Here is an 18,911-nt window from a genome sequence, read left to right on the forward strand (position 1 = left end):
ACAGAATTTGGAAAGAAGAAACCCAGTTACTTCGCAAGTAAACTATACAACAATCTACGAGACACATTAAAGCAATGCCCAACGTGCTCCCGTTTCGAATCACAATTGTTGTCGATCTGCAAGCAAAACATCCATCGTTTCCTCCGCTAGTATCTTCGTGCCACATAGCTAAAAAAATTGTTATTCTTTTTATTCTCGCCCCTCCACCAAGACCACCGCCGCCCACAAGCCACTCCATCCAGCCGCCACCGCCAACCATCAAAACACCTCATCGCCCTCCACCGCCACCACCACAACGCTGCAAACTAATGAATATACCACAACTCTATATTAAAAAATTGTGAAATAGCCTATGAGTAGTCCCAACCATTCCTCCAAAGAGCGATAATTTGCTCACTGGAATGGTTTTACATTTTGTGAAAAAAAAAATTGTATTGAAATGAATTGTTAAACTGTTTTGATAGGGTTTTGTGCCTGTCGGAGAAGAGGCTTGGAAGAAGCTTAACTCCACTGAGCTTTCCCTATCCGAGGAAAAAAAAATTAAAAAAATGTACATGTGAATGTACAGCTACTACAAAGAAAAATACCCAAGTGGCTATATAGGAAGGCAACAGGTAAGATTTTGAAATAAGATTGTTTGAATATTTATCTTCTTTTGAGGCAATTGATGAGAGCAAAATCGAAGTGATTAACATTCGTGATTCCCGGATTTTAGGTACGGTATCTTCTCCCATTAAACTCTCACGGATATCCGGCAGGCTCAAAATTTAACCAGCCCCGTGGTTTAAGAGTTCCAACCACTTATGACCCACAAAAATATGTGGTGTACAACACCATCAGCAGCAGCAGCTGACTAGCAGTAAGGGAAATCGGATGTTACCTGAATTTTCACTATATACATATGTATAGTTGAACGACCAAAATCAATCATACAATTATAGTTGATTCTATCATATTTATAGTTGAAGCATGAAATCAATCATACAAGTATAGATGAATCTATTATGTATATGTATTGTTGAACGCAAAATATCAATCAGATAATTTGTTATATTAAAAATTGAAATCTTCAGATTTATAGTTGGTCGAGAATCAATCAAAAATATAGTTGAATGTAGGCGGAATATTGTTGGAAAAACTATACTTTATTCTCTGTGTCTGTTCTGCGGATTCAAATTTCAAACTCGTGTTCACATCAATCGGGCAACGCAGCTGGGCGTGACTAAAAGTGATAGGGCCAAGGAACGGGAAATGAGTGAGAGGGTGTTGCGAGGTACTGATCGCTCGGTTTGTCGGGCAACGAACATTCGTATGCATTCTGTGCTCGGTAAGTTTTGTTCTTTAGTTTCAATAGACTACACCACACCAGTTAGGCTTCCGCTTTTCTAAATCCGAATTGCCGGGCCTTACGCTTAACCCCTGCCATCAGATTTTGTACAGCCACCTTGTCCACCTTCTTCGCCGCAGAAAGCCAATTTGCCTTGAACTGCTGCTCGTCCTTAGCTGTTTTTTGGTTTTCTTTAGGTTCCGCTTGACAATAGTCCAGTATTTCTCAATTGGGCGGAGCTCTGGCGTGTTGGGAGGGTTCTTGTCCTTGGGAACCACCTGCACGTTGGCCATGGCCTTTTTACCGTAATGGCAAGATGCCAAAACAGTACGGAACAACCGTGTTTCTTCAGGAAAGGCAGCAGACGTTTATTCAAACACTCTTTCACGTAAATTTCTTGGTTGACAGTCCCGGAAGCTATGAAAATGCTGCTTTTCAAGCCACAGGTACAGATGGCTTGCCAAACCAGATATTTCTTCGCGAACTTTGACAGTTTCATGTGCTTGAAAATATCTGCTACCTTCCCCCTTTCTTTTGCCGTATAAAACTCCTGTCCCGGAAGCTGCTTGTAGTCGGCTTTGACGTAGGTTTCGTCGTCCATTACCACGCAGTCAAACTTCGTCAGCATCGTCGTGTACAGCCTCCGGGATCGCGCTTTGGCCGTCGTATTTTGTTTATCATCGCGATTTGGAGTCACTACCTTCTTGTAAGTCGATAGTCCGGCTCGTTTTTTGGCTCGATGCACGGTTGTAGACGATACACCCAGCTTATTTGCGGCATCTCGAAGAGAGAGGTTAGGATTTCGCTTGAAACTACCGGCAACTCTCTTTGTCGTCTCAGCGGCTTCCGATTTTCCAGACTTCTGGCTGTCGACAAACGTTCCCCAATTAATTCCGTTAATTACATTTGTAACGGTTGATTTGGCAACTTTTAGCGATTTTGCCAGCTTTGCGTGCGAGTAGCTCGGATTTTCGCGATGCGCGAGCAAAATTTTGATACGCTGCCCTTCTTCCTTGGACGGCATTTTGACAACTGAAGAGTGAATTCCAAAATCAAAATAGGAGCAACATTCTAAACACACACGCCTTCAAAATGAGGGGTGTTCAGGTTTTTTAAATGCAAAATTGAAAGAAATACGTCAAGTTGATATTGACCAAATTTTGGCCGTATCACCCTTTAGAACTCAGGGTTTGGGATACTGGAAAATGACTCCAAATCGTCTCAGCCCAATGCATGGGTAGCCAACATTTTCAGTCGAGACGGGCCAAATTTTAGAAACGAGATTTGTCTGCGGGCCAATTTTTTTTCCAAATACATTTATTCTTAATCAGAATTGCGAAAATGTAATGTAATAAATATTGTAGAATTTCAAAAGAATTGACTCATGGTTTTTGTAATACTTTATTCGAATGCAGGAGTGGGATATCAGAAAGAATAAACAGAAAAATTGAAAAAATAAAATTGAACAAAATTTATTTCGTTTAAAGTTTTATTTTAAAACCGTTGTTATTTCTATCGATTTAGAAATTTAATTGTTTAACTTCAGGAGAAAAATTAATTTGAATATAATGGGAAATGCACTACATTTTTCAAAATTTTCTTAGTCTGATACCCATGTTTATGCTATTGATCTGAGAAATTGAGGATATTTTAGTTAGATAAATATGAAGGTCCGAGCTAGTGAATGACGATAAAGTTAATTTTTGACTTTTTGCCGCTTCAACCCCGAGAGGAGTAAGAAATGAATTTTGGGCAACGCATGCGTCTTTGTTTTCGCCCATCAATAATTGTAATTGAATTGAAGTTAAACTAGAAACTTTAGAATAAAACAATGGAAAATGATTGAATCTGGCTGACGGAAGTTCCCGGAGTGATTTAACGACAGCTGGTTCGGACTAGAGGAAGAGGTTTCTAGTCGAAAACTTCGAAGACTTATTTGGTGAAATCAATGTATAAAAGTAATCAATATGAAGCGTTCAGGAGTCCCCACGCATTATTCCTCCCCTTGCTCCCGGTATTTTCCACATGGCTTGCCTGGCCGAAGTTATCTCTGCAATGCATGTTTTATGTAACAGAGATTACGTTAAAAAGTAAAATGAAGGACGCAAGTTTTTTCGTTTTCCAGAATGTTAGCGTTTTGACTATGTTGGTAAAACAACAAGAATAAGAAGAGAAAGAAGAAGAAATTATATTGGAATAAATTAACAATTTCAAACGTAACATGACCTTCGAAAAGAACAACCTTGTACGAATTTTCGCGTTGATCGTTGAAATGTTAAAGACCCATTTTCTTGCCATTTGATACAAAAATTATCCCGTAAAAATCATCCTGTAAATTTTCGTCTCGTTTCCATGGATAGTAACACTATAATTGTAAAAACATTTAAAAGTTAATATGGACGGCCTCTTTTTCTGACATCTGATTCAAAATTTGAATTAAGGAATCGATTGTTCGTTTTGTATGACTCCCGTATATGTATTTCCATCTCGGCACTTGCATAATAAAGCAATTATTGAAAAATCATTAAACAGGTAATTTGCACGACCCATTTTTTGTCGTCTTAGGGGAGATAAGGGCACAATGGCCAATGAGCGTTTTCTGCCGTATAATCTAGCAGCGAATCCAACTCAATGAAGTCAACTGAATAATAGAGCTACAGCTTGACTTGTTTCATCTGTCGATTTGGCATATTGGTAAGGTGTCGGAGAGGTAATCAGTAGACTCGAGTTCGATTCCTGGTCAAGATGATTTTTTTAATTTATCATTCATGATCGATGCATTTTGCACTAAACGGTGAGGCGTAGATTTATCAAATAAAGCAATAACAAAATAATCTAGATCTGTTTGTAGAATTCAAACAATTAACACATGCTCATACATTATGTTTCTGGTATTTTGTTTGACGGATGATGCTGCTAGCCGTATAATGTAACAATAAAACAAAATCAATCATGAATGGTATGTGAAAAAAAAATCCCTTTGAACTGGAATCGAACTCGAGTCTACTGATTACCTCTCCGACACCTTACCAATAGGCCAAATCGACAGATGAAACAAGTCAAGCTGTAGCTCTATTATTCAGTTGACTTCATTGAGTTGAATTCGCTGCTAGATTTTGAGGCAGAAAACGCTCATCGTGCCCTGATTGATAGTGCTCTGTTCGCCTCAGGTCAACAAATTAAAGAAAAAACGCGTTTTAAAATTGGTCAAAGTGAAAAATCAAAAATTGTATGATGGTGAAAATTGAGAAACAATGTGTAAATCATGTTGCAGTGCGTACATTTCAGATCAAGATAATTAAAAGCTTATTTGGTGGTGCTTAAAAATTATAATATTTTCGTCACTTGAGAACCTAGCTGGTTATTATCTAATATTTCTGTAAAGATGAAAAGGATATTTCTTTTTTGGTGAAAAATTAATACTATAGGTAGTACGAAACAAATCCTCATGAACATTTGATTGAGGAAGGAGTGCTTATTATGCCCTGGGTGCTCGTTATGCCCTTATCTCCCCTACTCAAAATTTACAATTAGGAATCGATTTCCAGTCCTTTAAAACTCTCGTGTGCAAATTTCGTGTCAATCCTAAGCATAATAAGGTCAATATAGGAAAAACCAGTGATGTTTGCAACTGTGGCGCGATAAACGCAGACCCTGATCACTTCTTGTTTGCTTGTTCGAACTTCAGTGCGAAAAGAAATGCTTCGTGGAGGATTCTTGTGAACTAAGGTGTTGTTCCTGATACACAAATTTTTTTTAAAGAAACGAGATATTGAAATTTATAAAACAGTAGCTAAATTTTTCATAGAATGTTAAATAGATCTGTAATTTTCTCTGCTTTCAATACCCACTTGGCCAGCTATGTAACAGAGGTTAAAGAAAAAAAAAACACTGAAAAGTTCCTCTTACACAAAATTTGTAACTTGCCCTAAAAATTCCTGTGAAAATTTTCATTTTTATCGAAAACTAAATACCGATAACATCGCAATAACAGCGAAAAGGTTATATGGGTGATCCATTTTTACGACCCTTTATTAAAAAATTTATACCTGTTATCGATTGTTCATCTCTTGAAACTCGCGTGAGTCAATTTTTCATTCGAATCCAATCCTAAATAATGTCAACATCCCAAAAACACGGAACAGTTAATATGGACGACCTTTTTGGCCGACTCCTGACAAGAAATGTAATACTTAAGATCGCGTGTCTATCTTTACAAACACCCATGATCAAGTTTTCTTCTTATTCCGATGTGTAACATTGTCAATTTCGCTAAATCGATATTAGTGTTGTATGGACAACCCCCTTGAAAAGAGGAGATCCGAAAATCTAAAAACATTTATCATCATTCCTGGTCCTAATGAGCACCCATGCCCAATTTTAGCTCCCTAGATCTCGAGACGACTGAGCTTATCGTGGACAACCAAACAAACCCACCATGAAATTATTTTTTCAGAATACTAACTTAACGCATAACAACCCATTTTAATTCTCATCATCAAAATTTAAAGGGACAAAAAGAAGTAATCATATAAAAAAAATTAATTCATCAAAATTTAAAAGAAAAATAAGCCAAAACATAATGAATAGCAAAAACTATCGAATTAAGTATCGAGTATGACTTATCTTTAGTATCCACGTATGATAGGTTTCTGGAAAATGTAGATGGAGTTCACTCTCGGGTCTGCTTAGTTCCCTAATTTTCCCAAGAATTTTTGTTTTCAGAGGATTCTTGACCCGCCTCAAAAACGTTCCATAGAGTCGAAATTTGACCACTTTTAAGGCATTTTTAGGCGTTCACGAATATTGTTGGAAGGAGTTTACCCGTTGCAGGCACAATTTATTCACATCATGTTATAGGATGGTCAAAAAATAATTTTGAAATTTCGTTGAGTTTAGAAACGTCATGATTTAGCATCTAGAGAATATTCAATGACTTCAGTTCAGTTCTAGGTAATGGACTGCATCAATTCTGAAACACTTGGAATGTTGAGGCGTGCCGATTACTTAGAAAGGCTCAGCATGTCGGGATAAGTCTCGACATAATGGCAGTATGATTTCGCTACAGAAGAATTTTCAAGATTAAGTTTGAAGACAAAACGTTTGGTCAAACGCAGCAAGAAATTGCAATACAGTTATTCGAAAAAGGTATTTTCCTTCCCTCGAAACATTGAGGAATAATCAGAGGCAAGGGAATAAGATTCCGTGCGAAAAGATGGCGAAAGACAATGAGAGCATAATTTTACCCCTACAATGTGAACAACGCCAGCAATGAACGGTAACCGATTGCACATGGTTCTTCATAGTACGTTAAGCTGTGAATATGTCTGTCAGTTAAAGTACTGTTGCATCATCCTGTAGGATGATAATCCAAAGAAAAAAAAGGTAATTAAAAATGGTAATGGCTTATTATCCCAAATTATGTTGATCAAATCAAGTAAAAAAAAAGAACGACCACACGATGCTCCGAAAGGACACTGCAAGCCAAAAGGAATGATTTTTATTTGCTACTTCTAAGAAATGCAGGAACAGAATCTCTCGACTAAGAATTCAGAATAAAAAAAAAACATTAGTCAATGAAAGTTATATCAAAGTTCTCAGACCATTTGAATAAAAGGATTTGATAATCTAGTGAATGAAACCACTTATTTTTAAACCATATCACTTGATGTTGTACCTGATGAAATCATTAATTTCAGTTCAGGAACGTGAAAAGATTTTTTTCACGAGACGAACGATGTACAGAATCGTTGAATGTTTTCATGCATCAAGCACAACAGTTTCTGGAAATAACCACCAATAGATCAAATAGCTCAATATTGACCAGGTAAAAATAAAATATGTAGGTAGGTTTGGACCGGTCAAAGCATAAACCTTCTTTACTTCAGAATTTGGGAGCCTTCATCGTAAAGATGAACAAACAAATTATAATAATCTCCACCAATCTAGCTGACCTGAATGGCCTACAAAAGTAAAGGCTAAATATGATTATGATTTATCAATCCAGCCAAGACAGTTAAGGTTTAATTTTCAAATTTTAAATTAGAAATTTTGCATTGTCACTTACCCATGACTTGTACCCGACAAATCGCACAGGTATCGCATTCGACGTCCCAGCTCCACATAGCAACTGCATTCCACTTTTTCAGGGTGAACATTTTATCCGGCTTTGCATCGTCGAATTTGTCACACGAGTTTTCGTTTTCCTCTGCCATTTTCGAAAGTTTAAATATGAAAACACAAGCGATTCACTGTTAAAATCACGATAGAACACGAACTTTTTTTTAAATCATCTGTTCGAGGTAAACAAACCTTGCTGTCAAATCTGACAGCATGTCACTTTTTAAAAGGGCGCATACTAGAAACAGCAATCTACACGCTAAATAATAAGTAAGAAGTAATGATTGTTTTTATTTATTTTAAAGGGATTTTAACTCCACAGGAGGCATTCGTCCCTAAAGTAAGAAGTAATAATTATTCCTGGTATATTCAAGATTTTCGTAGTGGATTAATTTAACACGTTCGTCGCCACGGCACCCATATTCGGGTGATGAGTGTATTTCCTGGGAGGCCCCGTCACACCAAAAAGCATGTGACGCTCTCTCACTCAAGTTAGCCGCTCAGTTTAGCGACACGTTACAGATAGTGCTCACGCAACATCGTACTACCCCAGATGGCAGCAGCGCAGCTTCGAAAGAGCGGATTGAGCCAAATTATATACTGTTCGATCACCCTTAGAAAATCCTACACAAAAGTACACGCTCATTTTTTTCTAACCATTTTTTACTTTTTTTCAACCATTTTATGATATTTCTTGAAGAACTTCGAAAATTGTTGTTTTTCAACCATGAAAAATTGCTGAATTTTAACCATTTCTTGAGTTCCAAACGAAATCGCAGAAAATGGTTAAATTCAAAGGGGAAAAAGTTTTGCGGTTATTGTTTTCCATAGAATCGAAAGTGTTAGCATTTTTGGCAGCGCATTAAATATTCGGTTTTGATTATATTTTACTGTTTCTAAGTCTGCCCGGTTATGCCGAACAAGATCACAATCAAAGAACTGGAAGATCCGAGAAGTCATCAGATCCGGCGGAACAAATGTGAAAACCGGTAATGAGAAAATAAATTCCGATAACATAACCTTGAATATCCGTTTCTAAACCTGTAGGTGGTATAGCCCTCGTCCAGCAGTGGAAAATGTTGTTCCGCAATCGCAATGGAGCAGTAAGTGGCAAAAAAAAGAGCCGCTCCTCTATAGTTCTAATCACAATGATGTGCTATGAAATTGGGTTCCAGAAAAGGTAGGCAGGCAATTCTTCAGTAAATCTTTTTTGTCTAATATTAAAATACCTTTCCTTATTCCAGATAACACCCGTTTATATATGAGCAACACATTAAGGAACGGCAGCTCCAAATGAATGGATCCTATTCGTGAACAGCCGGAGCTGTTCCGGAAAATTTTCAGTTAGGGGGAATTTCGATTGAGATTCGATTTTTTTCCGACGACCGGCTAGATGGTCACACACAAGAAAGTCATTCTAAACTGCCGGAACAAAACAAATTGGAATATTTACATTTTCGTCGACACTAATAGAAGTTTCATAGTGAGCCGGATACAAAAAGCCCTAATTCGCCCGGAGTTGGGATTTTTGTCCTTCAACATGTTATGAATCAATTATGTATTTATTTTATCTTATCAAACTAATAAATTTGATGACATTGATTGAATGAGATTTTGCAATACAATCTGAAATTTAATGAAATACCTCTGTTTTCTTCCTAAAAAACTGAACCTAGTTCCATTTTTCTAAAAACGGTTAATTTTCAACCATGATTCAGCTTCTAGAAAACGTTTAAAAAATAACCATTGTGAGACTCAACTTAATGTGGCGCAACACGTCTACTCGTGGTGGCGGTCCCGAATACTCTGTTCGCATATGACGAGGCGAGACGAGAGCTTTCGCTACAGTTCATGCATGGTGGGAAATAGGTAAGAAGGGGCAAGGCTATCACATCCCCCTTTATTTCAAAGGAAAAACAATATAAATTATAACAAAAACCAGATTCATTTATTTTGCCATGGAGTAAGTTATCGCTTCATGAACTTCAACTACGGACTATAACAGTAACGTGGTTTCGATACGCGAGAGGAACGTCTAAGAACTGGCGGAGACTTTTGAAAAATATCCTGATCTGTTTCCGGCTCGTCCGGTGTTGGTGTCGGCAATCTCTGCTGATCATCACTACAATCCATCGATGAAAGGCCTGGTGTAGGGTTTGCTACGGGGAGTTCACAGTCTACAGTTTGATGATCAGGTGATGGCGACTCATTGATTCGTTTCAAATGGGATGTGTTGCGGTCGTAGGTTCTTCCGGTTTCGTTAGATTTTACCGTTACATTTGACCCTTGTCTTTTTGTAATGGTAAACCTCTCTTTAAGAAAGTTCGTGGCTAGTTTATCTTTCGGGCAACGGTTTTTCATTAAAACTGTGTCTCCTGGTGCTAACACGCTTACTCGTGCTCTGCGCTTAGCATCTTCCCGTTGTTTTCCAAGACATTTCATCTCCTGATCCTTGTCTCGGAAGTCTGCACTTGGAGGAATAGTATCGAGGTCATCAAGCTGTGGTAGTTTTGATCTCAATTTCCTGTTCTGTAGGAGTTCGCTGGGAGCTTTTCCAGTGATTGTGTGTGGCGTATTGTTATATAGATCTAAATAATTATTGAGTTCAGCTTTCCAATCGTTATAAAGAGCATTTGCAATCTTCATTCGTTTAAGCAAAGACCGATTCTGGCGCTCAACTTCTCCGTTGGCTTGTGGCCAATACGGTGAAGTGTGATTCAGATGTACACCTTGAGAGTCACAAAACTCCTCAAATTCACTCGATACGAACTGTTTAGCATTGTCCAGGGTGATTGTTCGTGGAGGACCCCAAACCCGAAATATACGCTTTAATCTTTTAATAGTTTCTTGAGCTGTTATTTTACTCATTATTTCCAGTTCAAGGTAACGACTAAAGTAGTCGATAATGACTAAGACATATTCACCCGTTGGCATGGGTCCCAAAAAATCCATGGCCACATCTATCCATGGCCTATCTGGAAGCGGACGACGGATCATAGGTTCCGGTGGATCCGGTATTTGAACGAGTCTACAACCTTCACATTTTTCACACATCTCAACAGCAGATTTATCTAAACCTGGCCACCAGCATCGTTCACGCAGTCGGCGTTTCATCAATGTTTGACCAGGATGCCCTTCGTGAGCTAAATCAAGCATCCGTTGTCTCAAAGAACTACCCGAATATAAAAATACTGTTACCAAACAGTTACTATAATAGTTATACAACTATTCGGAACAGCGTAAAAAAACTTTTAGAAAACGATAACTGACATCGTAAAAAACATTCCACTAATTGTGAATTCCAAAACGACGGTCCGTTGAATATGGCGTTAAGTTATGTTACTGTTAAAAACTATTAAAACACTTATATTGAAGAACTGTTCAGCAAACAGTAGAGACAACGTTCAAATACGCTCATGAAAAAGGTATTTTTGGCATCGAACTGTTTTTGTTACAGTTATTCTTAAAATTTCCTCGTAACTGAACATTTACAGTAATAGTCGCAAAACGATTCGATATGACGTTCTTCCAACGTTATGCGTATACTGTATTCTGAATCGTATATGGGAATGATGCACGCACACACACAAACTTTTTTTCTTTAAGTGAAAAACAAACTCATTTTTTTAATTTTTATTAATGTTCATTTTATTCACCTGTATCATTTGTATATTTGTTTGAGCTCCTTCACTATGTCTAATTACAAAAACACGGGCCGTGCGTTGGCGTAGCTGCTGGTCACTGCTGGAACCGAAAGTCGTACGGAACATTGCTCCTCCCAACGTGACGACATCCCGCATAATTAAAAACAGTTGGGGATATAGTACTAACTATTAACTTAATATATTGGTAGCAGTACCAGTATGAAATATCTTCCAAGTATCATTTCATTATACATGTTCAAAATTTTATTACCTCAATAAATTATGACAGGATCGTATCAGTGACAGTGACAATATGATATATGATTTAGTAAGTATAGTATAATAAGAGAATAAAAATTTGCAACCTTTGAATATTGTCTCTGGACCTTATCCAGGACTCTAACAGTGTACGACAAAGTTTCCTTATATTTTCTTAGCATTAGACATTAAATTAAAAAAAAACAACATTGACAACATTGTATGAGTTAGACAAGTCGTTATCATTTCACCTCTTGCGGATAATAACTAATATTGTTATTTTAAGATGTAGTTGTGAGCTTATGCATTTTTTCGCTCTTGGGTTCAGCATCTGCTAATTTTCACTTCACTTCGTTAAAATTTGTGTCGGCAACCCCACGCCAGGTTCGGAACTGAAAACTGTGTTCAAAATGGCTCCGAAAAAAAAGAATCACGCTGAGAAAAACACACAGAACGCGAAAAGTAAGTAAAACTATATTATATTATCGATAAAAACTAGTGAGATTAAATAAAACTAATGAAATTACAGAAACAAAGATCTCTGCTGAGCGGAGAGCGGAAAAAAAATCTACTGAAAGGCTGAACAATGCAGATCTGCACAAATAGGTAAGATTGTATAATCCATGTATAATATCAGAAATAAAAAATAAAAATCTCAACATTTAAATTTTTTAATTTTATTTTATTTTTTGTGGGAAAGAATTGGAACTATATTGGTTATGGTACAGGGAAGCTCTTTTTAAAAATATTTTACAATATGCGGAACGTATGATTGAGCGTTATTTTTACTACAAACTACTATAAGCAAACTATATCCATTGAAGTTGATGAAATCTATGATTTTGTATTCCAACGTAGCTAGAACATTCAGGTAGATTGTTTTGCTCGCCAAAAGTGGATGATATTTTAACCGTATCCAATAATGTAGCATGAAATATTTGTTCGAAAAAATCGCTCTTTTTGAATGGTAAACATGCTTAACAGCCCTTTCCCCATATGGTACTTTAACAGATAATCATAATACAGATTGTTAATATGGTCTGTGTTATTGTACATATACTGTTCACTTTACAATAAACGATAACGTTTAGAGACAATATAGAATATTCTCTATATATTGTAATTGATTATGCGGGATTGCAGCTCCAGTTCCCGTCGCTGAAATAAAAAAAACACTTCTTCATACCTTTGCATCGATATATACATAATGATAATAAAACTTACCTGTTGCGAAAATTGATGGTGTCCTTATTCCTGTTTATCCAACCGTCTGTCCGTCGGTTGGACCCTATCCGGAGGGAAATTTTGTCGCTGCTAGAGGAAGGAGCTGAACATTTTGAACGAGTAAAACAAAGAGTTGTTGTTTTTTTAGTGTTCTTCTTCCAGTTGTCAGCCAGTGATGCCGACTAGACCGACTTTAAAAAATTGTGCCAATATGAAATTAAAATGTGAGAATATAAAAGATTTAAAACTTTGATGTTTCAGTGTCGCCTGTAAGCATGTATGCTAGCCTACACACCAAATTTGTAATTGCTTGTTGTTTTTTTAACATGCAATGAGCTAAAATCAAAATTAAGTCCATGGATTCGTATAGAAAAATTCATAATTATCTTTCATTACCTTACTTGAAGCGTTAACATTTGTTAAAAGCATTTTGTAAATCAAAGAGATAACCTCGTTTAGTATGATGATAGTTAAAAAAATTAAAACTTTTTGTAAATGTGTACTAATTTTGTACAAAACCATCTGGCATCCCTGACCGGGCGTTTCGTTCATTTTGACGTAAATGACAGAAGAGATGAACGGTATGTGTAACGGTTCAAGTTCGGTTTTTATGATTAAAGAAAAGTTGAAGGAAATCGTTAAATCATTCTACCACCTTTCCAGATATCATCACGTTTTCACATAATCGTACATATTTCGTTCTTATCGTTGGAGAAGTAAAGTTTAAAAGAACAGCTACGTTTACAGATACAATCACATTTACTGAAGCCGTTGATGTATTGTTTAAACTGTTTGAGATATGGTTTTTTAGTATGCGGGTAGGTATAATGAGTTTCGAACCCCTCATCACCAAACCATTTGCCACTGAAAACTCTGATTTAAAAGGGATATAAGCTTTCAGATCGTTCTGAACAGAATGACCTACGAAGTGAAAACATCACGAATTAAGTTTATTATTATTAGTATCAATTTTACCACAGATTATTACCATTCCATTTGTCAGTCATTATACTATTTTTAAGATTTTGTAACTCTAAGTCTGTTTCGGTAGCTTGAATTACTTCCTCTATGTCGATCGCAGCACTGTTTTGAACAGCCTGAATAATGCTTTCCGTTTCATAGTCAAAGCAAGAGATTTCTTCCTCCACGATGAGGCTTGAAATTGACTTGACCATAACACGTCTTATAAAAATTTCTGTGTCTTCGATCCATTGTTCATCCTGGACATGTGAACCCAATCTGGAGAGAACATCGGCCAAATTAGCAGACCCTCTTCTATAAACGACCTTGAACTTAAAAGCTTGTAGTAAGTTGTTATTGTCTTGGACCTTCAATTCGGCATCGAAAACTGTTAACAATTTTAACGGAACACGACCATAAGCCAGAAAACGTTTGTCTGTTTCAAATCGCTCATTCTTGGTTGTAGCACCACGAAGTTTCATTAGTTGCCAAGTTGTGTCATCAATCAGATTGTATTTGGAGCCTGAATCAATAAGCATTACAATATCAACACCACCAACGAGACACGAAATCAAATCATCAGATCCACCGATATTGTATACAGAAGAATTTTCGTAGCCCGTATCTTCAACATGATTAACACTTCGAGGGAATTTCGGAGGACGTGATAAGTTTCGTTTATCAAAGTTGATTGTTCTACGCATTTTGAAATTTTCACGCTTTTTGGATTTACATAACGATTCGTAATGACCTACTTTATCGCAACGTTTACAGTTGTGGTAATATGCCGGACAACTTTGAACATTTTGATGACGATCATGTCCGCAACGCATACATCTAGGATTCTTCGGTCCTCTATCATTTCCGGGAAATTGATCATAGAGACGGTTCACTGTGGTGCCTTGAGTTTTTGGTTTCATCTGGGCGGACTGGTAACGTACTGATTGATATGCATTTAATATTTTGTGTAAGTTATCGACTGTAAGTTGTTCCTTTTCTAAAAGTTTATGACGCAAATCATCGGAAGCTGATTGTATAATTTTATCAATAATTGCAATGTGACGACTTTCTATCTCTGATTTCCCGAAATTGCACTTTTCAGCAGCTTGCTGAATCCGCAAAGCAAATTTCTCTATAGGCTCATCATGCTCTGGCACCATTTCCCAAAATTGATAGCGTTCAAAACTTTCATGATGCTTCGGGGAGAAAAAATCCGTCAGCCTCTTTTTAATAGCTAAGTATGGATCAACTTCCGCTACATTCGTTTCTTCGGGCAATCCGAAGTACGCGCTCTGCAATTCCAAACCACCCATAGCCAAAAGCTGTGTTTTTCGATTTGCTCCATCCATAATATGAGCAGCTTCCATGATTGTCTCAAACCATCGCACCCAAGAATTCCAAACATTTCTAATTTCAGATGAGGGTAGATGCTTGTACTTAAAATGAGGAAGATTATACGACGCTGGACTGAGAAAGGATTGATTTTGTTGAGAACTTGGTCCAGGTATGGGGGAATCGGAGAGTTTATCGTTTGCCATTGTAACGTTGTTTGCTGTTTTATTAAAGAATAAAGAAAATGAAACAATTTTTCTTTCAGTTCTCTTATTGTTTATTTCATGTCGAGTTTTTTTTTTATTATATGTATTTGAGAATAAAATTTTCGTAACAATTTATTTTTCACGAAACTTTATCGATCAATAAAATAATTGGTTTCAAAATTTGTTTATTATTATTATTTTATTTTTTTTTTGTTTTTTGGGCCACCCTAGCTGGTAAGCAGCCAGTTTTCATGTTCACTATTCAAATCATATTCGAAGGAGCTTTCAACCATGCAGCAGCTTTCGTGTTCACATACACCAATAAGCTCAGTTGGCCATAATCATTTATTCTGTTTCATGCTTCGTTTGAAACCAACTTTTCTTGGTATTGCATCATCCAAGAGCAGAACCCCTAAGCATTACAGTTGAAATTCTATTATTCGTTACTTTTTTTTCATTACATCATTCAAGAGCAGATCATCGTTTCTTTTCTTCCTCTTTTTTTTTTCGCATCATCCAAGAGCAGATTATCGATAATTTTAAATTTCATTCACATCATCATCACAATTAGCTAGCTATTTTTGTTTTAATTCGCATCATCCAAGAGCGACTTTTGAATTAATCAAATCTGTTTTTTTTCACATCATCACAGAGCAAACATTTTAGTTGCTTTTTTTTTCATTTGCATTATCCAAAAGCAAATCATTTTACAATGACATAGTTTTAATCGTGTATTTATGTATTTCAATACTTTGTAATTTCACATCATTTAAGAGTTTTCCACTGTGTTCGTATCGTTTTTTTTTTTTCCTCGCATCATCTAAGAGCGTCTCATTGAAACTGTATCGTTACTTGTATTGGTTTTTCATTTTGTCACTTATTCCGCATCATCGAAGTGCGTTCCACTGGCCGTACCGTTTTTGTAATTTCGCATCATCTAAGAGCGTTTAACTGTAGCCGTTTCGTTTTAATTGTATTGGTTCTTCCGTTGTGACACTTCACTCATACTGTGGTTGAAAAGCTTTCCTTCCTGTTAGCATCATTGAAGAGCTTTTTTCCGTTAGGAGGAGAAATTGCGCAGTAAAATTTTTTTTTTCACCTCTTATAATTTTTCAATTTCAATGAAAACTTGTTAGCACACTTATAAATGGCAAAATAAGAGCAGTGTCACCTGCCTAAGTTTTCAGTTAAAAACACTAATTGATCACGGAGGCGCATTTCTGAACTTTAATCGTTCTACTGGTTTCGCTTACCTTTTAATCCTCGTTGTTGTTCCAGGCTTTGATCCAATTTGCACAGATTTTCACCAATTTTCACAGATTTCTTTTCCGGTACACTTCCAATTGTGGAAAATTTTACTTTTTACTTTTACCGCACGCGTTTCTAGGTTCGAATACTCGTCGCCATGTGAGACTCAACTTAATGTGGCGCAACACGTCTACTCGTGGTGGCGGTCCCGAATACTCTGTTCGCATATGACGAGGCGAGACGAGAGCTTTCGCTACAGTTCATGCATGGTGGGAAATAGGTAAAAAGGGGCAAGGCTATCACAACCATAATGCAAGTTCTCGTTGAAATCTCATTTTATGAGTTTTCACTGAAAACTCATAAAACGACTTGATCCACAAAACTGCCATTATGGTTATTTTTTAAACATTAATGGTTCAATGTGGCCCAGCGTGTATGTGAAAAGAAGCCAAAACAACCCGTAAGTGCAGGAAGCCACCATGCAGTATGAAAAAATGGTGGCACGAAAAAGTATGTAACATAGGCTGGTACATACCAGTATGTAGAAAGTACGCAAAAGAACGTAGAGCTCTGTGAACTAAAAAGTATGTTAAAATCACATAAAATAGGAAAAAAATCAAAATTTTTATTAGGAATTAAGAAGCAGAGATATTTTCTTTTAAATTGAGTGAAATTTTATTTGAGTTGATAATTTATTGAACTTCAATTCAAAGTTTAAAAACGAGTACCTACAGTAATTTATTTTTGAATACCCTTTATCATTTCCGGTCACTGTTTTTTTGCAAACTGTTTTCGGTTCATCCGAGTAATACGTTTTTCCGTTGGGGATTGAATGCTACATCATGATGGATTATCTGGAAATCACCCAGATGGGATTTGTCACACCAGAACATCGATTTTTTAGTTTGAGCTGGTGTCCTTGATATTCAATTTCTGGGGCAGGGTATGATTCGATCGACAGTAAACTGGCGGATTAAGTTTAAAATCCTATTAAGGCAAAAAATGGTTAAACAAAATTGTTAAAAAAAAAGATATAAATATTAACTTTGATTTTTGGCTTTCTTTGTTGAGGACGCAACTATGGTGGAATAAGATTGTTGAATCGTCTATGATAGCGTTTCATGTCGCTTCTGGACCCAGTGGAAACCAACAACTATCCTGAAATTAAGGAGATGAATTGAAAAAAAAAACATTCAGCAGAAAAAAATGTTACCAAACTTACCAAGAAAATTATGTTTTCGCAAAGACTTATGGGAAAGTTCTGCAAAAATTGTTGCTTGCGCGCAAGTAGGATGCAAATCACAGACTGACTCCCTGGTGGTGCGAGTGAGAAGCAAAACGCCGTCAACTTCAAATTATCTGAAATTAAAGTTCTTTCTACATAGAGGGTTTTGTAGAACAGAAAGAACTGACAAAGAATGTAATTTTTGAAACCCACTTCTACGTAAAAGTTGTCGAACTTCAAAGTATGTACTTTTTACGGTCCCACTATGTACAATTTTCTTAGAGTGATGATTTATACCAGTGATTGAAATCCTCACCAATTTTCTCATCAGAGGCATTCAAAATACACACTTTGAGGCCTCGCATAGCTATACAGGAGACGATACATATACATTCATTCAAACCTCCCCCCATGAGGAGGATCTGCTCTGAGAGACACTATTCGTTTGCTGCCCCGAACGAACTCTCTCAACGTTCGGTTGCTACATGATGCATGAAGAAGACGAGGCACACATACTCATTTACGTTCTTGAATTTGAATAACTCCAGCCAAGAGATGCCAATGTGCCTGATTTTTCAGGCGTTGCCTGATTTTTCGAGGCTCTGCCTGACAACCTGATAAGCCATTGATTTTCCCTGAATTTTGAAAATATGCCTGATTTTGCCTGATTTTTGCGAATGTCATGAAAAATGGGTAGTAAGGAACTGGAGTAGGTACCATAGCAGAAGTGAAAAAGTGAAAATGTGGCTGAATTAAAACAATCGAAAGATTCCCGTTAATTCTTATTGAAAAAGAGAATTGAAGGGATTGCTTGGATGCAGCAGAATTATTCAATTAAGTAGGCTCAGAACACACATATTGGAGTTAAAATGTGGAAAATATGGTCATCACTTTGAGCGAAATTTCCGTTACTTTTACGTAGCCTGATTTTGCCTGATTTTTATTTCGCAAGTTCCTTGATTTTTGAAAATAAATGTTGGCAACCCTGCTCCAGCCGATAGCTGTCGTTGAGGAAGGTTGAGGAGAACATCTTCAACCTCGCCGCAAAGGTTGAGGCAACAACCAGCGTTGCCACATTTAAATCTGTATTTTCGAGGCAAAAAATCTTTTTTATCTGTATAAAATCTCAAAAATCTGTATTAAAATCTGTATTCAAAATTCTGATTCCGGCTACTAACACTGCACTACGGCGATCTTTTTTATAATGCGCGGCGTAACAATTTAGTTGCCCTCTTCATTATTGCGAACTGCGACATTTGTGCCACCTTCAAATCAGTGTTAATCCTGTGATTTTGCTACATGCGATCCGCCTTTTGGTTTGTCTGTACAAATTATTGCGACTTCGAAACATTGCTCGAAATCCAACT

At 36.8% G+C, this 18,911-nt stretch overlaps 1 protein-coding gene and 2 long non-coding RNA genes across 3 annotated transcripts; 1 reads left to right on the forward strand and 2 right to left on the reverse strand.

Moving 5' to 3' along the window:
• Positions 1–8,287: 8,287 nt before the first annotated feature.
• On the forward strand, positions 8,288–9,004 carry LOC129751546 (uncharacterized). The gene is made up of 3 exons (XR_008738743.1): positions 8,288–8,436; positions 8,495–8,627; positions 8,692–9,004. It is a non-coding gene; the product is annotated as an uncharacterized LOC129751546 (long non-coding RNA).
• Positions 9,005–9,436: 432 nt separating this feature from the next.
• LOC129752794 (uncharacterized protein K02A2.6-like) lies at positions 9,437–10,603 on the reverse strand. The gene has a single exon (XM_055748570.1). The coding sequence runs from the start codon at positions 10,601–10,603 to the stop codon at positions 9,437–9,439; it is 1,167 nt and encodes a 388-aa protein (XP_055604545.1).
• Positions 10,604–17,047: 6,444 nt separating this feature from the next.
• LOC129757630 (uncharacterized) lies at positions 17,048–18,055 on the reverse strand. Its single transcript, XR_008739750.1, has 3 exons — positions 17,542–18,055; positions 17,365–17,477; positions 17,048–17,306 (listed from the first exon to the last, which is right to left on the reverse strand). It is a non-coding gene; the product is annotated as an uncharacterized LOC129757630 (long non-coding RNA).
• Between the last annotated feature and the right edge of the window lie 856 nt (positions 18,056–18,911).

Source organism: Uranotaenia lowii, chromosome 3 (assembly GCF_029784155.1).
Source record: "Uranotaenia lowii strain MFRU-FL chromosome 3, ASM2978415v1, whole genome shotgun sequence".
NCBI classification, from domain to species: domain Eukaryota; kingdom Metazoa; phylum Arthropoda; class Insecta; order Diptera; family Culicidae; genus Uranotaenia; species Uranotaenia lowii.

Excerpts from the sequence above, each read along its gene's own strand:
- LOC129752794 (XM_055748570.1), bottom strand. The coding sequence starts at position 10,603 with ATGCTTGATTTAGCTCACGAAGGGCATCCTGGTCAAACATTGATGAAA.